Below are 19,892 nucleotides of genomic sequence, written 5' to 3' on the forward strand. Positions count from 1 at the left end.
CCCCGCGCGGCTGCGGCGGAGAAGCCCGGCAGTCGTTGGAGGTAGCCGGTGGGTCGGTTGGAGCGATGGCTTGCAGCGCCCCTGTGACAGGATGCGTGGCGCGGCGGCCGCTGCACTCGGCCCGGGCCCCAGATGTGGCCTCGGCCTCCAACTTCCGTGCCTTCGAGCTGCTGCACCTGCACCTGACACTGCGGGTGGAGTTCGGTCCACCGGGCCCGGGCCCCGGCAGCCGCGGCCTCAGTGGCACAGCGGCTCTGGAGCTGCGCTGCCTGGGGCCCGAGGGCGCCACCGAGCTGCGCCTCGACTCGCACCCGTGCCTCGAGGTGACGGCGGCGGCGCTGCGGCGGGAGCGGCCCGGTTCTGGGGAGCCTACCGAAGAGCCCGTGCCCTTCCACACGAGCCCCTTCGCCCACTACGGCCAAGCGCTGAGCGTGGCCTTCCCGCAGCCCTGCCGCCCGGGGGAGCGCTTCCAGTTGCTGCTCACCTACCACGTTGGCGAAGGACCCGGGGTGAGTCCGGTGCGCCGAGCCCCGCGAGCTGCTGGCCTCTTCCACCGCCCTGCCCCCTGCCTTCGGCCGAACGGACTCACCGCTTACTGCTTCGAGGCCCGCCCCCCGGATTCCTAGGGGATGCAGGAGGTGGAAGCGACCGGCCACTCTGGAGCTTTCCCCTCTTAATTCCTATTCATCCCGCACTTGGTGTGCCTTGTATGGATTCGTTGGCACGTCATTTTAACGTTATATTGTAAGCTCCTTGAAGGCAGGGACTGTCTTTCCTCTTTTTGTAACCCCAGCGCTTAGCGTATAGTGCCAGGCACGTAAGAGGCACCTAATAATGTGCCAGTCATTTAAGTTGAGCATTTTTGCTTTATCAGCACTGACCGAAGGGCTAGCTGTCGTTTGCATCGCGTGCCCTTGTGCATGGGCCCCCTAGGAAGCCCAGTGTTGGACAATAGTAACTAGCTGGCCTTTGCGAAACTTCAAATGTAATTAAATAAGGGAATTTGAAAAGATTGAAATCTTGGAGAAGGATGTCCCAACCTTCTGGCAACTCCCAACCCCACCCCGCCCCCAGGTAACATTGCCTGCGCAGAGAATATTCCAGGAGAAAAACCTTTCTCCTCCTTTGCTTATTCTGCTATTTTAAACAAGCATGGCCAAAGACTTAGTATCATTCTTCAGAAACTTTAGAATTGGCTCCAGGGTTATACTGGACTCATCAGTGAGGTTAGTTTGGCTTTGTGGTAGACTTTGGTAAACGCTCTTAGCACATATCAAAAATATGATTTACTTCAAGAAAAGGAAGATCCGGAGGAATAAAATTACTTCCCTAAATAAGGTTGCCAAAGCTGAAAATGGAACTGAAAAGGAAGGAGTATTGAAATATATAGATCCCTTACGGTCTGGAGTATTCTCAAGTTTCCCTACCAGTGGCCCCAGAATTACAAAGTTTAAAGCTTTGCTGTCTGCTTTGCAAAGAGAATTAGGCAGGCCTGATAAAGCCTCTCCAGGGCTTTTTTACAACCCTTCCCACTGCTACCACTTCTCAACCTGTCCAAAATGAGTGTGGTGTTAATCTGTACTGGCAGTTGTGAACTCACTTTCCTCTCAGGCTTGTCTCTTTTTGCTAGATTCACTTTATTTGCCCCCTTTGTGCTTGATGGTTTCCTGCTCCAGCTTCACCCTTTTTTGCTAATCCTGATCTTTCATTGTTGAAGGCTTTCCCCATTTGTTCATGACTTCTTGGACTCCTCTGATTACCTCACTGTTCTAACTTTACTGTTGTTGAGCTACTTTCTTTCCTACTTGGAGATTTATTTATAATCCAACCTGTACATATAAAAGAGAATGGAATAAGAAACATTTAACTAATGCCTATTACAACAAAATATTTACTTAAAAAAGATGAAGAAGGGGGCAGCTGGGTAGCTCAGTGGATTGAGAGCCAGGCCTAGAGATGGGAGGTCCTAGGTTCAAATCTGGCCTCAGACACTTCCTAGCTGTGTGACCCTGGGCAAGTCACTTGACCCCCATTGCCTAGCCCTTACCACTCTTCTGCCTTGGAGCCAATACACAGTATTGACTCCAAGATGGAAGGTAAGGGTTTTAAAAAAAAAAGATGAAGGACAAATGATTTTAGGAATGATCACTAGCTCATAGGACCCAAAGAAAATTCAGCAGGCTAGAAGAGTGGAGCAAATGGAATAAGACTCAAGTTCATACAAAAAAAAATGTTAAACTGTAGTTTAAGATCATTTGATTCAAAGTCAACTTTAAAAAAAAGTGGAATAGGAAAAATAATAGTTAAACTTTTGTTCATATGAAAAAGATCTGGGAGTTTCTGTGTGCTGTAAGCTCAATATGAATTAATAAGAGTGATTAAGCAGCCAAAAAGGCCATTGAAATCTTAGACTACTCAAAAAAAGTAGTGTCTAGAAAAGGGGTAGTGTTAGCTCTGATGTAACAGATTGTAAGCCTAGTTGGACTCTGGTGAAACTGAGTCTGAAGTACTTTGTTCAGTTCTGCCATGTTGTAGGAAATACACTGAGGAGGAATAGCAAAGATAAAATGGGACTAGAGACCAGGTACACCAATTCAGTGAAAAGACAGACTGGCCTGGAGAACAGATGACTTAGTGATGAACATAATAGCTTTCTTAAGTATCTAAAAGACTATCTTGAGGGAAAGAGATTATTTGTCCTGCTTGGCTCCAAAAGTAATATTTCCGCTAAATGAAAGGAAAACTTCATAATTAGAACTGTCTAAAAGTGAAATTAGGTCACCTTAGGTATATAGTGAGTTCTTGTTCACTAGAGGTCTTTGAGTCAAGTTTCTGTGGCCAAGTAGGGATGTTGCAGTAAGTTTAAGGTGTCCTCTAAAATGCTTCTCAAATATGAGATTCTGTAGTCTGTATTCCATGGTTCCTGGAAACTAAAGTGTTTTCTTTTTGGTAAACCAAAACATTTACAGGTTTCTGGAGGCCTTTGTAGTAGGAAAGAAAGGGTTACAAACCACTGGATAAGGTAAAAAACTAGAGTATTCCTGAAATCACCCTGTAGGGGTAAAATGAAGAATTCATTCCTTAAGGTGAAACCTGTGAAATTGAGATCTCTCTGTCTCTCTGTCTCTGTATCTGTCTCTCTCTTTCTCTCTCTCCTCCCTCATTAATGTTTTTTTAACATCTCCAAAGTTTGTTTTTCTGAAAAATAAATTATTAAGACATTGAAAGAGTCTGGAACACTTGTGAACCTCCTACTCTACAAAGGAGTGGATTGGGAATGGCTTCTGATTCCTCTTTTTTTTAATCCACGTGTTTTCTTTATAATTTTGTAACTAAAATTTTTTGTGTGTTTGTTTCTCTTTATATTGATGTAATTGTGTATTTTGTTTTTCTGGATCTGTTTACTTTAAGCAGAATCAGTTCATATACATCTTCCTATACATCTCTGTAGTCATCACATTATTATATCAATGGCCTTTTTTAAGAATAAACCTATTAATAGAACCTCTGGGTCAAGAGGCATGAACATTTTAGTCATTTTGAATTTCTTAACAGTCTTTTGCCTCTTTTTATATCTCTAAGAACTTAGAACAGTGCCTAGCACATAATAGGTGCTTAATAAATGTTTATTGATTGATAATTCTAAATTGCTTTCCAAATGATTACACCAGTATGCCTATCTTCCCATAACTCCTCCAACACCAGCTGATCCCTTCTTTTGTCGTTTTGTTAATTTGCTTGGTGTGGGATGAAGCCTCAAGATTGTTTTGATTTTCATTTTTCTTATTAACAATTGGGCACAATCTTTCATATAATTTTTAATTATTTTCAGTTCTTTTGAGAACTGTTTGTTCATATTTTTTGACCACTTATCTGTCAAAGAATGATTATTGATCTTGTATATGAATTTTTAAAATTATTTTTAAAAAACCTTACTTCCCTTCTTAGGATCAATACTATATATTGATTCCAAGGCAGAAGAGTGGTAAAAGCTAGGCAATATGGGTTAAGTGATTTGCCCTGGGTCACACATTGAGGAAATGTCTGATTTGAGCCTAGAGCCTCCTGTCTCTAGGCCTGGCTCTCATCTACTGAGCCACCTGCTGCCCTTTTTTAAAATATATTTTGGATATCATATTCTTGTTAAATAAATCTGATAGTTTTTTCTCACTGTTAGACCAACTTCCATTCTTATTCTAGGTATAATAATTTTGTAGAAGCTTTTCAGTTTCATGTAATCAATGTTATCTATTTTATCTTCTTTAATTGTTTTTATCACATAGCTGAGAGATAAATGATTGATGTTTCTCTTCTTACTTTCTATTGTATGATTTTTAATATTTACCTCATATCCATTTTGAATGTATTGTGAAATATAATTTAAGATGTTGCTCTAAATCTACTTTCTCCCAGATTGCTTTCCAGTTTTCCCAGCAGTTATTTCCTAAGTAACATACTTTTTCTGGTTTATGGAACACTGCATTATTAAGTTTCATTGTTTGTTTGTTTTTTTAAACCCTTACCTTCCCTCTTGGAGGAGTCAATACTCTGTATTGGCTCCGAGGCAGAAGAGTGGTAAGGGCTAGGGAGTGGGGGTCAAGTGACTTGCCCAAGGTCACCCAGCTGGGAAGTGTCTGAGGCCAGATTTGAACCTAGGACCTCCCGTCTGTAGGCCTGACACTCAATCCACTGAGCTACCCAGCTGCCCCCAAGTTTCATTGTTTTTGATTCTCCCTTTTTCTAGTCTGTGCTATTGATCTTGGGAGAGATGTTCTCAATGAGATCAGACTGATTGTCACTGAGGTTTTGACAATTACTTGAAGTTCCAATGCCAACTAATGCCTTTTCTCTAGCATTATTCCTACTTGGCCTTCTGGCTGCATAGTATCCTGGCAGAGCCCAGGTAAGGGAAAAGCCTTTCTAAAATCTGTTTGTTCTCTCAGGTTTGCTGGCTGACTCCAGAGCAGACAGCAGGGAAGAAGAAGCCCTTTGTCTATACCCAGGGTCAGGCCGTGCTCAACCGTGCCTTCTTCCCCTGTTTTGACACTCCTGCAGTGAAAAGCAAGTATTCTGCCCTTGTTGAGGTAAGAGACATCTGTTCTTGGGATTGGAATCATGTGATTTCAGTCAATCAGCATATTTAAACTGATTAGCTCTAGGGTTAAATGTTTGCTATAACTTCCATCCAAAGGGGACTCTTATTAAAGCTTTTGGTTTTGCTCCCAAATCCACCATGTCCATGCGTTTATGTGTGTATGTTAGAGGTATCTTTCTGACAGAAAGGCATGTGAGCCTCATCCCGTCTCAGAAATTTAGCTCTCAAATTTTGCCTCATTCTGGATTAATTTGCAAACTCTAACCTCTTTGCAGCTAAAACCCAACTTTTCTTCTCTTGCCAGGTGCCAGATGGTTTCACAGCAGTGATGAGTGCTACCACATGGGAAAAACGAGGCCCAAATAAGTTCTTCTTCCAAATGTGTCAGCCTATACCCTCCTACCTTGTGGCTTTGGCTGTTGGAGATCTGGTTTCTGCTGAAGTTGGACCCAGGTAGGCAACAGAGACCACAGGGTCAGACTCAACCAGAGAGGCAAAGACATGCGTATATGATTTAGTAGCCCCCATTCAGATAGACTGTGGGGCAATCTGGGATCTTTCTTTCTCTAGCAGGAAAGCCACTGGAACTTTATTCCTTCTAGTGTTTTTAAATAATATTTGGTCTTGACAAAGCAATGCCTGCTGCCCATACTAGAAAGCAGGCAAGTAGGTATCATACCTTAATCAGAAGTTTGGGGGCTTCCCTTCACTGGCGACAATTTGATTCTTTAAATCCTTTGCCCTCTGAAATCTTCTCCCCCAAACTCCAACATAGCCTTTATCTCACAGTTCATAATTCTATCCTTTAATTATTCTTTACCTATCTTCTTGTTGCTTCCAATAGGTGGGACAGATATCTTTCTAGACTGAGCTGCTTTGATTCTAAGTAGTTTTATTAAGAGATAACTGCAATAATATCCCCATACCCTCTTGGATTTTAGTCCATTCGGGCTTCATTTTGCTTTTTGGAGAGAAATACATGAGAGGAAAGGTTCCTTTCTACTTCTTACCAAAAAAAAGACATTATCCATTGTCCCCAACTCTGAAGACCAAAGGTTTTTCCACATGGTTGGTTAGTTTTGGTAGAATATAATTTATAGATTCAAGGATAATAAACTAAAGTCAAGAGTCCAGATTTTACTAGTGACATTTTTTTCCAGCTCCCTTCTGACTGGAAAGGAACAAAGGTTGGATGATATAACAATGTCAGTTTTCCTAGCTATAATTCTTTTCTTTATCTCTGACCTTAGCTTTTAGCTCCTGGAGGATTTTCTTAGCATTGGGAGTTATCCATCTCAATCTGATAAGATGTTTCATAAATCTCAGTTCCTAGCACATGATATGGAATGATAAATAGAGATTCCATCCTGAAAAATAGTTTACTCCACCCATTGGAAGGTCCATCTTTGCAATAGTCGGGAAACAGGTAATCAAAGAATGAGGAGGTGTGTCATTTCAGAAAATTTACACCTAGGCCATTTGGATGGAGTTGTTAATGGGAATTGACTCCCCTTCTTCCCTCCCTCCTCCTTCACCTCTCCATCAGAACAACCTTTGTGATCCATTACTTACTTGCTTACGATCATTATTACATATGTAATAAATGACTACACTAGTCAGCCATCATAAAAGAAAGTTTAATTAGTGCCGATGTGATAGCCTGGCCTTTTCCCAGCTTTTCAAGGAGAGAAACCTATGGCAGAGTAGAATATCATGATAGGAGGCAGGTAGGTGGCTCAGTGGATTGAGAGCCAGGCCTGGAGAAGGGAGGTTCGTGGTTCAAACTTGGCATCAGGCACTTTCTAGCCATATGACCTAAGCAAGTCACTTAACTCCCATTACTTAGCCCTTACTGCTTAATATTAATTCTAAGACAGAAGGTAAAGGGGGTTTTGTTGTTGTTTTTTAAAGATCTCCATGATAAGTCAATAGTGATTAAATATCCAATTTGGCTTATCCCAATTTTTTGATGGTTTTTACTGGTAGACAAATGTTTTGGGGGAAGTTCAGTTCAGCAAGCAAATTTGTTACAGCTTCTCTAGGGCCTGTGCTGGAAGCCCCTGCCACCTCTTGCTGTCACTGACAAGACCATCCTGAGCCATCCTGAGCATTCCTCCTCCCCTGAGTTGGAGCCATGGTCTTCTGCCTTGACTCATCTTCTGTTCTCTCGGTAGGAGTCGTGTGTGGGCTGAGCCCTGCCTGATCAAAGCTGCCAAGGAAGAGTACGATGGAGTGATAGAAGAATTCCTGGCAACGGGAGAAAAACTTTTTGGACCCTATGTCTGGGGAAGGTGCAGTGTCACATTGGCCCTAACATCTTTGTTTCGAGCTGAGTGTCTGCGGTTCCCTCTTTCCCCGGACTCTTGTCTCACTTCTTCATTCTCTTCTCCCTCGTGTCCTAACCCCCACCCTTGGCTTGGCGTGCCATAGTCGGTTGAAATTCCATTTTTTCTCTGGGATTTCCAGAATTCAATACCAGTTGATTAGAGTGTTTGATCTTAAAGAAAGACTTATTTCCCAACACACCTACATCCTGCCTTTAAAGGTGGTAGGAAGCCTAGTTTCCCTCATGAGGTAAATGCAAGGTCACACAGAGGAAAAGACAAGGACTTTTCTAAGGGAAATGCAAGGATTTCACATCCAGGAACAGGATCTCAACTCTCTGGCCTTCATCCGAGTTGTGTATTTATTGGACCATATTAGTCATTAAGGGACTAGGGCTGTGATGGTGAACCTATGGTACGGTGCCAAAGATGGTGGGCAGAGCTCTCTCTGTGGACCCTTGGCTGCTCTCCTCCCCCTCCCCACCACACCTAATGACATCTTTTCATATCTCCTGCCCCTCTGCCCAGCAGCCCAATGGGAGTGCTTCTTCCCTCCCCATGTGGGATAAAGACAGGGTGGGGCAGGGCCCAGCACTGTCTCTAAAAAGGTCGCCATCACTGGACTAGGTCATGTAGTGATTTGAAGTATATTAGAACCATTTCTCAGCAAAACAAAACACATCTCATTCCTGGGGAACCAAGACTTCTCTATAACCTCTCTTTTCTTTTTTACAGATATGACTTGCTCTTCATGCCCCCATCGTTTCCCTTTGGGGGCATGGAGAACCCCTGCCTGACATTTGTTACTCCCTGTCTGTTGGCTGGGGATCGTTCCTTGGCTGATGTTATCATCCATGAGATTTCTCACAGCTGGTTTGGAAACCTGGTCACCAATGCCAACTGGGGCGAGTTCTGGCTCAATGAGGGTTTCACTATGTATGCCCAGAGAAGAATCTCCACCATCCTCTTTGGTGAGCCAACCCCCTAGTGCTCTGCCCCTTCAGCCTTTGAGAGCAACAAAAGCAATGTTGGTTTTTGCAAAATTCTATTCACAGACACTTACAAAATGCCTGCTGTATACAAGACATTGTGCTAGGGAAATACAAAAATGAAATAGGGCAATCTTTCTCCTTAAGTTATCATCTGTGGAGGACAAGAAGTACCGTATATACAGCCAGTTAGGATACAAGGTAGAAAATGATAGGGATTTGAGGGAATTCTGAACAAATTACCTCAAGAAAATTTGAGAGGAAAATTGATTTAAATCTGGGGGAATCAAAGAAGGCTTCCTGAAAGAGGTGGCATTTGACCTGGGCCAGAGAATTTTCCCTGTTCAATAATAGTCTCCTTTTTGGGCCCTCACATAGCAACTAATTTTATACACTAATAACTTGATCATCTAATATTGTGTATTATGATTATCTCTATATCAACCCCTCCTAGGCTATAAGCTTTACATGGGTGAGAGACTATGTCTTAGCTAAACTTTGTATCTCTCCAAGCCCTTAATTGTCTGTCAGTAAACATTTTATTTAGCCCTTATCTTCTGCCTTAGTGTCAGTTCTAAGTTAGAAGAGCAGTAAGGCCTAGGCAGTTGGGGTTAAGTGAATTGCCTAGGGTCACACAGCTAGGAAGTATCTAAGGACTAATTTTGAATTCAAGCCTTCCTGTTTCCAGGCCTGGCTTTATCCACTGAGCTATCTACCTGCCCTTCAGTAAGTTTTTTTAAGTGCCTTTTATTTGCCAGGTAATGTGCTGCTAAGTCTTGGGATGGAGAAACAAAAGGAAGTCTCCACCCTTGAGAAACTCACGATGTTGTGTTCTACATACAAGGGCTACTTACTGTCTGAATGGATGACCGTTAGCAATGAGCACATTCGAGGTGGGGGAGCGTGGTCTCCATGTGTACATAGAGGCAGAAGAGGGAAGGACAAAGTGTGAAACGGTTTATAGTCTGCTTTGGCTGGGAAAGAGAATGTATTTCTGCCCCCAAATCCAGTTTCCTTTGTCGGGAGAAGGAAGCAGGGGGCTCAGGTAGCTCGAGTTTGGGGACAAAAGGTTATGAGATAGTGGAGTGGGCAGGGATTGGTTATACAAAACAGGTTGGGTTTTTAATATAGTGCTCCAAACTAGAAGAAACAATGGGAGAGCCGAGTGGAGGGGCAAGGGAAGCTGTTACTATGTTCAGGGATTTTCCCAATTTTTGGACAGCTTGTACTGGGAGACAGATGCTTAGGGACAGTCCAGTTTAAGAGAGCAGATCTTTTCAAATTAATCTGGTAGGGATAGCTAGGTTGCACAGTGGATAGAGCACTAGGTAGGTCTTGGCTTCCAATCTGTCCTCAGACACTTCCAAGCTGTGTGACTGTGGGTCCACTGAGCCGCCCAGCTGCTCCTTGTAACTTTTTACAGGTGAGGGAGACACAGGCATGTCATTGGCAGCAAGCAAGGCATTGGTAGTTAGGGAAATACTGACACAGAGTGGGGAGGATCATGGTGGCAGTCTATAGAGGAGGCTGGAGGGGATGGTACCAAGGGGCATGGAGAGTGGTTGGCCTTGGCAAAGAGAAGGTTACCTTATCAACAGAAGATTGGGAGACTGGGGAGGAGATGATGTCAGAGAGATCCAAGATGATAGAGCTCTTAGCAAGTGGCCTCAGGTCTTTTAGGTAAAGGATGAAGTGAGATTCCTTGGAAAGGATGAGGAAAGAAAGGGGCTTTGGGAGGTTTGAGGAGAGGAGGGGAGGATTGGAATAACTGCTGTTGTGTATGGAATAGACGTCCTTGTTACAGTGAGATTAAATAACAAATTTGCCCCAGACCCCCCTACACACATGAATTCCCCCAGCTCCATTAGCAGCATAGGAGTAGGAGCAAAGTAGATAAATGCTGGGAAGAAATCCAGGGTTGAGGTTTTTCAGGGTTTAATTAGACATGGACAAAGGTTCAAGAGATGTGAAGATATTAGAGAGCTGTACTGATTCAAAGGGTCAGCATTGGGAAGGGACGAGTAGCTGGACCTTTTCCCCTCTTGTGCCTAGGAAGTATTTACTCCTGGTTTGTCAGACTCTCAGAGACCTGGAGGATAATTGCAAGCTCTGAGTTGCTTTCTGAAGTTGATCTTAACTGAGCTGGTGACATAGTATTTCTTGAAGTCATTTGTAGCCGTCTGACACTCGAACTCCAGGCCTCAGAAAATCTCAAGATTGGAAGGGATCAGAGAGGCTACTGAGTTCACCTGAGAGACTGGAACAGAAATTGATTCTGTACCTTACCCAATAAGTGGTCAGCAACCTGACCTAGAGCATTAAATTTGCTAGGAAAAATGTATGCTTCTTCCTTCAGCATCTAGGTTTAGGTAAACCAGTGAACCCTTGAATCAGTGCTCCTTGGAGTCCTTGGGCCATGAAACCCAAGCATGTATAGAGCCAATTAATTTCATCACTGGACCATTAGAACAGCATATTTAAAGACTAAAGGAAGAACCACAGATTTTGTGGAGAAATTTTGAGGTGATAGATCCTTTTGGTGCCAAGATCAGACAAATGTAAATCCCTTAAGTCTACCTATGAACTTACAGAAGATAATCCCTTTAAAAAAACCCAGTGCTTTGTCAGAGAAAGTAGAAGGAAAAGCTGAGGGAGGGGACACCAACCCTGGTGTTTCTTGGAAGCAAGAAGACTAACCAAATGGCTCCTGTGGTTTGTCTGCTCAGAGAGACTGTTGCCTTTACCTGCAGGCCTGAGGAGGTGGACCACTGACCGGCTGGCTGCCACCCTACTCACAGATAGCCACAAGAGGGCTGTAGAGCAGCTTGCAGCACAGAGAGCCATCTCCTCTAAGCTGGCTGCCCTGTGGGTCAGCAATTTTTATTTTCTTTCCAGGTACTGCTTACACCTGCCTGGAAGCTGCCACGGGGAGGGCGCTCCTACGGCAGCACATGGACATCACTGGAGAGGATCACCCACTGAACAAACTCCGAGTGAAGATTGAGCCAGGTCAGAGAGAAGACCCCTCTGTCTAGTACCTGAGAGAACCTAGGCTTGTAGGAAAGGCTGAGCCAATTCCAGCCAGATGAATAGATGAAAGGAAAAGCATTTATTAAGCACTTTACAAAGAGCTGTGGATAGAAAATCAAGTCAAAGTCCTGCCCTCCAGGACCTTTGTTTTAATCCACAGAGATATAGGTGACATGAAGGGGAGTGTTGCCAGAGAGGAGCTTTGTGTTCTGGAAAGTTACTGACCACAGTGTGAGCAGGCCATAGGGGAGTCGATTGTTCCAAGAATAGTGGCAGAGTTGGTTTGGATGTGGTTCCAAAACTGGGTTGGAGGGTGGGGAGTGGAGCAAGATTGGAGAAAGCAGGGTGGGAAATTGGAAGTGAATTGAAATTTATACTTGAAAAGTGGACCAGGAGAGAAGCCATAACCACCAGGACAGACAGTGCTTGGTTCCTCTTACTTGGGTTCAATATAATACTAGTTAAAATTAAGAGTGAGTCCTGCTTTTTAATATAAATAACTTTTTTGCTATGAACGAAATCCATATTTTCTTTGGTCATGTCTGTGGAGATGGAAGAAATCTCAACATAGCCTAAAATAGACTTAAGGAGAAGTTGTCCTGAAAATTATTGTGTGCATAGGGGGTTGACCAGAGTCTCAGAGAGCTTCTAATGTCACTTTTGCCTTTTTCAAGTGTTAAAAAGCCCTTTGTCTGACCTCTAGCAAATAATTTTGTAGTGTATAAGAAAACATGCCAATTTCTGTGGAAGCGATGTTCTTTTTCCTATTCATAAGGGTTGCCTGTGCTTAATGGCCTTGGAAACATTTCTTGGAAACTGATATCCTGAAACTTTTTAAAAGCATAACTTTTTAATAATCACATATATATATATATATATATATATATATATATATATATATATAATCTTAAAATTAAATTATCAAGATATTTTTAAAAGCTCATGGGCATCGGGTCAAAAACCCTTCTTTAAATGAATTTTGAATGGACTGAAATAGGTAGTGTGGGGGCATTTGTTGGAGAAACTGTATTTTAGTCTGTCTGGTTTGGAGATAGGACATGATGGTGGAAGGGTTGTGATTATGAAAAATTTCCAAGCATTGTCTACTCTCTTCTACCAGGTGTTGATCCTGATGATACCTACAATGAAACCCCTTATGAGAAAGGGTTCTGCTTTGTCTCTTACCTGGCCCACCTGGTAGGAGACCAGGACAAGTTTGACAACTTTCTCAAGGTATAGTTAATTGTACTGGATTAGAGAATAAAGAGGAGCTTGGAGATGGGGCAGCTTGAGTAAGGAGGAGTTAGAGATGGAAAAGGATGGTTGGGGTGGACCCATATCTGGTGCCACTTTGGAGGGGGATTCAGTGATCCCAACAGAGCAAACATTTCCCTTGTAACAGGCCTATGTCAATGAATTTAAATTCCAAAGCATCCTAGCTGATGATTTTCTGGAATTCTACTTGGAATATTTCCCTGAACTGAAGAAGCAGAGAGTGGATTCTATACCAGGTATGTAGATGATCTTCGGGCCCTCTGGTCCATAGGTCCCTGAGGAACGAGGATAGGGAAAGAGAGAATGACTATTTTCGTTTGGGAAAAGCAGAGAAAAGTAAATGAGTAAAAGTTACCTGGTAATGGCACTTTGGAGAATAAAGTCCCAGGGCTTTACTTGGATCCAAATGGCCTCCTTTTTGGCTGTGACCTATGATTTGCTCCCATTTCCTCTTGGACTCACGGCACATGTGAACAAGACTTTGACTGATGCTCGTGCCAAGGCTCGAGTTATGTCCCTGACATTAATTTGCCCTCCTAGAGGTGAAAGGAAATTGACTCATAAGATATCTTCTTAGTAAAGGGACATCCTAGTGTCTATACTGACTAAGCTGGGAATTAATTTCCACCTTAAGGGGAGAGAGTAGAGACTGTGCTGTCCTAATTGAGATTTCTGGTCCTTAAAATGTATCTCTATCCCCACCCCCCACCCCCATGTGGGGGGACTTGAATGAGCAGGATTGTGGAATGGGAAAGCAATCACCCCCCCCCCTCCCCAGCACTAGCACTTTGGTCAGGTCCCACAGCCACTAGTCAGATTCGAGGCCCCATATTTCAGAAAACTGAGATTAAAGAGGAGCCAGCACAGAGAGAAATAAGGGCCGAGGGCCTGAGACACTTAGCTGCTGGGGAGTGGCATCAAATGCTCCTCCAAGCAAAGCCCTCTGCCTGCAAATGGCATCATATGATCCCATATAAGATTTTGTGAGAATGAAGGAGAGGTGAACAGTTCACATGTAGTCCTGTTGATGGAGTAAGTTTGGGGTAGGTTTGAGGCCAGGGTGGGGCAGGGAGGCTGAGGGAAGCTTGCTCCCGGCACAAATGGAGGTTGGAGGTTTGAAGGTAATGACTGTGAAACCCTTTACCAATACCTTCTCTTACCTCCACCTTACAGGCTTTGAGTTTGATAGGTGGCTGAACACCCCAGGATGGCCCCCTTACCTACCTGACCTCTCCCCGGGTGACTCACTTATGAAGCCTGCCGAGGAGCTTGCCGAGCTTTGGGCTGCTGAGAAGCTAGACTTAGGAGCTATTGCTGCTGTGGATATCTCTACCTGGAAGACCTATCAGCTAGTCTACTTCCTGGATAAGATCCTACAGAAATCCCCTTTACCTCCTGGTAAGCTCCAGGAAAGCAGTGGACTGGTTAGTCACCAGAGTGATTCCTTATTCCAGATTTGTGCTTGCTACTGTGAAGAAAACCAGATGAAGCAAACAGGAGCAATTCATCACACTTGGCAAACAGACACAAATACTTGGATAAAAAACATCTAAACCCATAAACACGAACATATACAAGTATATAAATGCTGAGTGATATAAAACAGATTTTTAGTCTATTTTACCTTGTTTTGAAGTAGAAAATGATAGGGAACATGAGGTCTCATGAATTTTGCAAAGGCTTTGCATGTGACAGCAGGAATAGCAAGCTAAATAACAAATTTAACTTGTAGCAGAGAACTTGATTTAACTTGGTTGGAATTCAGATTTAGATGGATTTTGATAGAAGGACCTATGGAAAGGTCAGGCTGAAATGTGACCCAGATGCCTTAGTCAGTAGAAAGTCTTTACCAAAAGAGATCATGACTGTCAGATCCTGAGCTTCAAGGCTCAAATGGTAGAAGACCTGGGCTTCTGATAATTTAGAGATCAGGGATTAAGTGTTTATTCCGTGCACAGAGTATCTTGGGAGTGTCTTGTGGAGCCTCGTTCTGCCTCATCTTGGAAAGAGGCGGGTACCAAGTATGAGTTGAGTCTGGCTTAGGGACCAGCATATGTTTTGTCCTGGCCCAGATGCCTAAACAGAGAGCAGCCTTGATTTCAGAGTGACCAGCCTTGGAAGTTGATGCTGATTCCCCCACAATGGTAGATACTACACTTGGCCATTAAAGGACACTAAAGGTCAGGGTTTTCATTCTATCTCCAAGTTTCTGGTCCCCTTCTCCATTATCTTCCAAGTTGCTGTTGTCTGGTCCTTTCCTCTTCCAACTTCTCCCTGTATTTTCTTATCCATATCAGCCTCAGTTCTACCCCTCCACAGTCAACATCCTTCTCTGTCATCCGGTTTGACTGTGACCCAGAAGTTGCCAGTGTTGGGAGACTCCCCTTAGGCCTAGAATTCTTCACAATCTCTACATTATCCTTCCTCATCTATCTCTTTCTACCCTCTTTAGTACAGGATGGTCTTTCGCCCACCTCTAGCACATCGCTTCAGAAAAGGTAATAGTTTCATGTTGTCCTTTTGCTTGTTCACTCATTTCAGTCGTGTCTGACTCTTTGTGACCCTATTTGGGATTTTCTTGGCAAAGATACTGGAGTGGTTTGCAGCTCCTTCTTCAGCTCATTTTACACATGAGGAATTGAGACAAACAAGGTCACACAGCTAGTGGTGTGTAAGGCTAGATTTTAGTTCATGCAGCCAAGTCTTCTGAATCCAGGCCTGACACTATCCACCATGTCACCTAGATGCTGCCCTTTTGTTAACATCACTGAAAAACTTCTCCTGAGGTGCATTTCATCTATACCACCTGGTCCAGGTCCTTCTTATTCCTAGGTTAATCTCCTTTAGTGCCTGGCGATGCATTCTAGCATCCTCTTGAATACTCCGAACTTCCCAGGATATCACCTTCCAGGACCTGCATCTTAACTCTTCCCATCACTATTAACTTTATGATCTTGAACTTTGAAATTCTTTTTTTTCATCTTAATATCCTATTCTTACTCTTCCTCATTTTTTCCCTTAAAAATTAATACTGAGCTTCACCTAAAGAACATTTCCAAACATAAAGCAAAACATGCAGACAAAAAAATTAGATTCTCTATGAAACCATGAACTCTACTTCATACCACTTACATCAAGTATATAATCGTCATGCTTCTATTTGAACTCTTTTTGTTCCATTGGGTGAATTTTAAATATTACAATGGCCCTCTTAAGACATTATTATTGCTAACCCCACACGTTTATTTTGTATTATTTATTTGCACACATAATGGATCTTCCCTGTCTCCAGTTGAATAGAATCCATCCAACCTGCTGAAGGCAGGGTTTTTAAATTTTCACGTCTGTACCTCCAGGTTTCTTTCCAGTTTTATAAAGCTCATATCTTGTAGTCGAATGACTGACTCCTCTCGATTGCTCTGCCTTCTTTCTAGGGAATGTGAAAGAAATGGGAGACACATACCTCAAGATCTCAAATGCCCGAAATGCAGAGCTGCGTTTGCGCTGGAGCCAAATTGTCATCAAAAATGACCACCAGGCAGATTTTAAGAAAGTGCAGGATTTCCTGCAGAGTCAGGTGAGTGAGTCCCCACGGACTCTTTAGTGGCCTCCTCTGCTTCAAGGGAGACAGTCCTAGAGTTGACAGGGTAGGGGTAGAGCCCTGTAGGTCTTTAAGAAGATGGCCTGGAGGGCCCTGTCCTGCCCTGCTTATTCACAGATTTATTATTCAATAAGGAACTGTTAAGCTATTATTAAATAAAACTGGAAGGGTCTCCTAAGGGAAAGAATCAGGTTTATGGACTCTTTAGTACAAATCTGTTTGTAGGGGCAGCTCAGTGGATAGAGCCAGGCCTAGAATTGGGAGGATCTGGGTTCCGATGTGGGCTTAGACACTTTCTAGCTGTGACTTAATCTAGTGACTCTAGCAAGTCACTTCATCCCAATTGTCTAGTTCTTATTGCTCCTTCACCTTGGAATCAATACTTATTATCAATTCTAAGGCCGAAGGTAAGGATTTTTTAAAAAAGCAAAAACAACTCAAGTTGGTAGATACTCATTGAACACTGGGAAGAATGACAGATGAGGAACCACCCACAGGGAAAACTCCCCAGAGGAAAATGCTAAACACCAAAAGATACCAGTTTAAATTGGAGGTCTCTACTCCCTGGGAAAACCCTGTGACTGGAGGTCAGTGAAGACTGGACTCAGTCAGATAAGATCATCCTATGAGGAGAGCCTGGGGGTTTGGGGAGAGCCCAGAGGCCCTGGCAGTAACAGCCTTAAATTCCAGGGAAAAGAAAGAATAAAGTTTGGCAGAAGACAGGCATTTATTTAATTACTTCATTTGTGCAAGTCTGGGAGCTGGATGTCTGTGTGGATCTAGGGAGATGGACTCATTGGCCTTTTAAGGTTTCTTCAAAATTTACGATTTTAAAAAAGTTTTAATTTTATTTCTTTATAATAAATTTATTCAATTTTAAAATATAAATATTAGAGTTGCCCCCATACTTGGAGTAAATGAAAGATGATGTTTTTTTAATTAATGAATTCAGAATATATCTTTTTGATGTAGATAAATCTTTTAAATTGTTTAATTTAGAATATTTTTCCATGGTTACACGATTCCTGTTTTTTCCTGCCCCTCCTCCCTTCCCCCTCCCATAGCCAGTGAGCAATTCCACTGGGTTTTACATGTCATTGATCAAGATCTATTTCCATATTATTAATATTTGCACTAGGGTGATTGCTTAGAGTCTACATCCCCAATCACATCCCCATCAAAATATGTGACCAAGCAGTTGTTTTTCTTCTGTGTTTCTGCTCCCACAAAAAAAGATAATGCTTTTTAATTTGCAAATACTTCCCACTTTATTCAAACTAGACATTAAAGAGAATCAGCTTTAATTCATGAAGCCTTTAATATCTGGCTTCTTGCTCTCTAGAGAACTATCCAGAAGTGAAATTCTGTTGTGTTTGTACCCTCCTCCCCCTACCCTGATGTGTGTCTTCTTGTTAATGAGCTAATAAGTCAGGGTCAGTAGAGTCCCTGTCAGCCAGCAGGCCAGAGGGTGGGTGTGCTGCCTGGTTCTCTTGTTTCTCATTCTCCTCTGGAGCCAGGACTCCGGGTCTGAGGAGGTGCAGAGGGGTGGGGGGGGAGGCATGTGGTGTCTTACTGCTTGGGCCATGTTTTTGCTCTCTGCAGGGAAAGCAGAAGTATACCCTCCCGCTGTACCATGCCATGATGAATGGCAGCCAAGCAGCCCACGTCCTAGCCAAAGAGACCTTTTCCACCACCGCCCCCCAGCTCCACAGCAACGTTGTCAATTATGTCCAGCAGATCATGGAATCCAAGAACAGTTAGAGCCCCCGGCTGGGTTCTTGCCTCCTTTAGGTATCATGAGCCTTCAGAAGAGCGCTGTGTCTCTCCCCTCCATTTTCCCCACGCTGCAGAGGGCTCCAGTTCCAGGACTCCGCTCTGCGTGGGAAAGCTTCCCTGAAAGCTAGGTTTGGGACCAGGGAGCCTCCTCCCACGGTTTTCAGCAGTTCAGTAGGCCCTTGACATTGGCTGGGGGAGATGGCATCCCCCTTCCACCACAGTTTGGCATCAGGAAGAAGAAGAGAGCTGTTGTTGCTGACTCTTCGGGTGCTGTACAAAGGGCTGGTAGCTTGATTATTTTTTTTGAGGTTCAATATTTCAAATAAAATTTTTAGATGAAAAATATGGAAACTGGTATTTGGCCAGGGGTGAGTGTGTGTCGTTCCAAACAGTATTATAGGGAGTCCCATGTGTGCATATGAAAAAAGAGCATAAGACAGAGACAGAACATGGAAACAAGTGAGTGTGAGTATTAAAGGCTTAATGGACTACTGAATGCCTGCTTCTGGCCAGGCACTGTGCCAAGCACTAAACCTCCCATTCCATCCTCTTTGTTACTGTCCCCATTTTACTGCTGAAGAAATGGGTAGACAGGTTCCATGCGTTGCCCAGTATCCCAGAGCTTTGAAGAGTCTGGTTGAATTTGAACTCAGGTCTTCCTGATTCCAGGCCCAGCACTCTACCCATGGTACCCTCTGTCTGTGGCTTAATGACCTGCTAGAATGAGGGATCTTCTCATTCTGTCCATTTGGCCCCGTGCTGCTATGCTCCCCATTTAAATTTAAGTTCCATCAAAGCTCTCCCCACAGCAAACCATCTGGAGGTTCTCAGAGCTTCACCGGGCTGACTCCTGGGGCCTCACTGGTCCAGCATCCTCCCATATGGCCTGGAGTTCTTGTCCCAACTTCCCTGAATCTCTAACCTATTGCAGAAGGGCTTCTGCTTTGGTGGTTCAAGGCAGAGAAGGGCTCTGTGTGTGTATGATGGTCCTGGGGGCTGGCGGGGGAAGTCAAGTTGGTACCAGAATATTAAACACGAGCCCTATCTTGGAAGGATATCTTGGTGGGATTTGTGCTGGGCAAAGGCCAGGAAAAGGGCTCTCCAGGCCATATGACCAGCCAGCCTTGCAGCGATAGTTTGGGGAGGGGAGTGATGAGAAAGGAGGTTGAGAGGTCTCAGAGAGTTTCCCTCAGGTCCTGGCCTGAATTGTGTATGCTTGCCACCTGCATAAAGCCAAAGCCTCAGACAGAGCTTGTGGGGGTGCCCCATGGGTTAGATAGCAGCCTGGAGCATCCCCCCCCAACCTCCACACAGGCTCCTCCCTGGGAGCCCCGAGTTTCCTGCAGCAGCAGCATGTGCCGGGCCTAGCAGAAGGGGAGAGTTGTGTTTGGCCCTTTGACAGGAGGCTGTTATTAAAGAAGTTTTGTCAGAGTGCGCACAGGCTCTGAAGAGGGGACCCCACTGGGCTGGCTCTGGTCCCCTCTTCCCTGCTTCCCCAAGCTTCCTGGGCAGGCCTCTAACCCCGGCCCCTGTTGGATGGAGGTGGTCAGGTGGACCACCGTATTCAATCTTTGTTTTTCTTTGCTCAAGGAAGGCAGAGGAATAAGTTAAAATGCTGTAACAAATGGTGTCCAAAAATGTTTTTAATAGCAATTAAGATTTATCAGCAAAAATCCCACCATGAATAAGGCTCCTCAGGAGTAAGGGGAGGACTTCCAGACTGAACAAACAATTAAAATAGTAATAAGCTCCTTTTCACTTTTTAAATGAGCATTTACTACATATTACATAGAGGACATTCA

The 19,892-nt window shown here is 43.8% G+C and overlaps 1 protein-coding gene across 1 annotated transcript; it reads left to right on the forward strand.

Moving 5' to 3' along the window:
- The first annotated feature begins 5 nt into the window (after positions 1–5).
- On the forward strand, positions 6–18,433 carry RNPEP (arginyl aminopeptidase). The gene is made up of 11 exons (XM_007481138.3): positions 6–509; positions 4,944–5,084; positions 5,400–5,548; positions 7,270–7,386; positions 8,155–8,390; positions 11,304–11,417; positions 12,559–12,671; positions 12,841–12,949; positions 13,887–14,111; positions 16,148–16,290; positions 17,917–18,433. The coding sequence occupies exons 1-11, from the start codon at positions 66–68 to the stop codon at positions 18,073–18,075; spliced, it is 1,950 nt and encodes a 649-aa protein (XP_007481200.1). The 5' UTR covers positions 6–65; the 3' UTR covers positions 18,076–18,433.
- The last annotated feature ends 1,459 nt before the right edge of the window (positions 18,434–19,892 follow it).

This window comes from Monodelphis domestica, chromosome 2, assembly GCF_027887165.1.
Source record: "Monodelphis domestica isolate mMonDom1 chromosome 2, mMonDom1.pri, whole genome shotgun sequence".
Lineage (NCBI taxonomy): Eukaryota > Metazoa > Chordata > Mammalia > Didelphimorphia > Didelphidae > Monodelphis > Monodelphis domestica.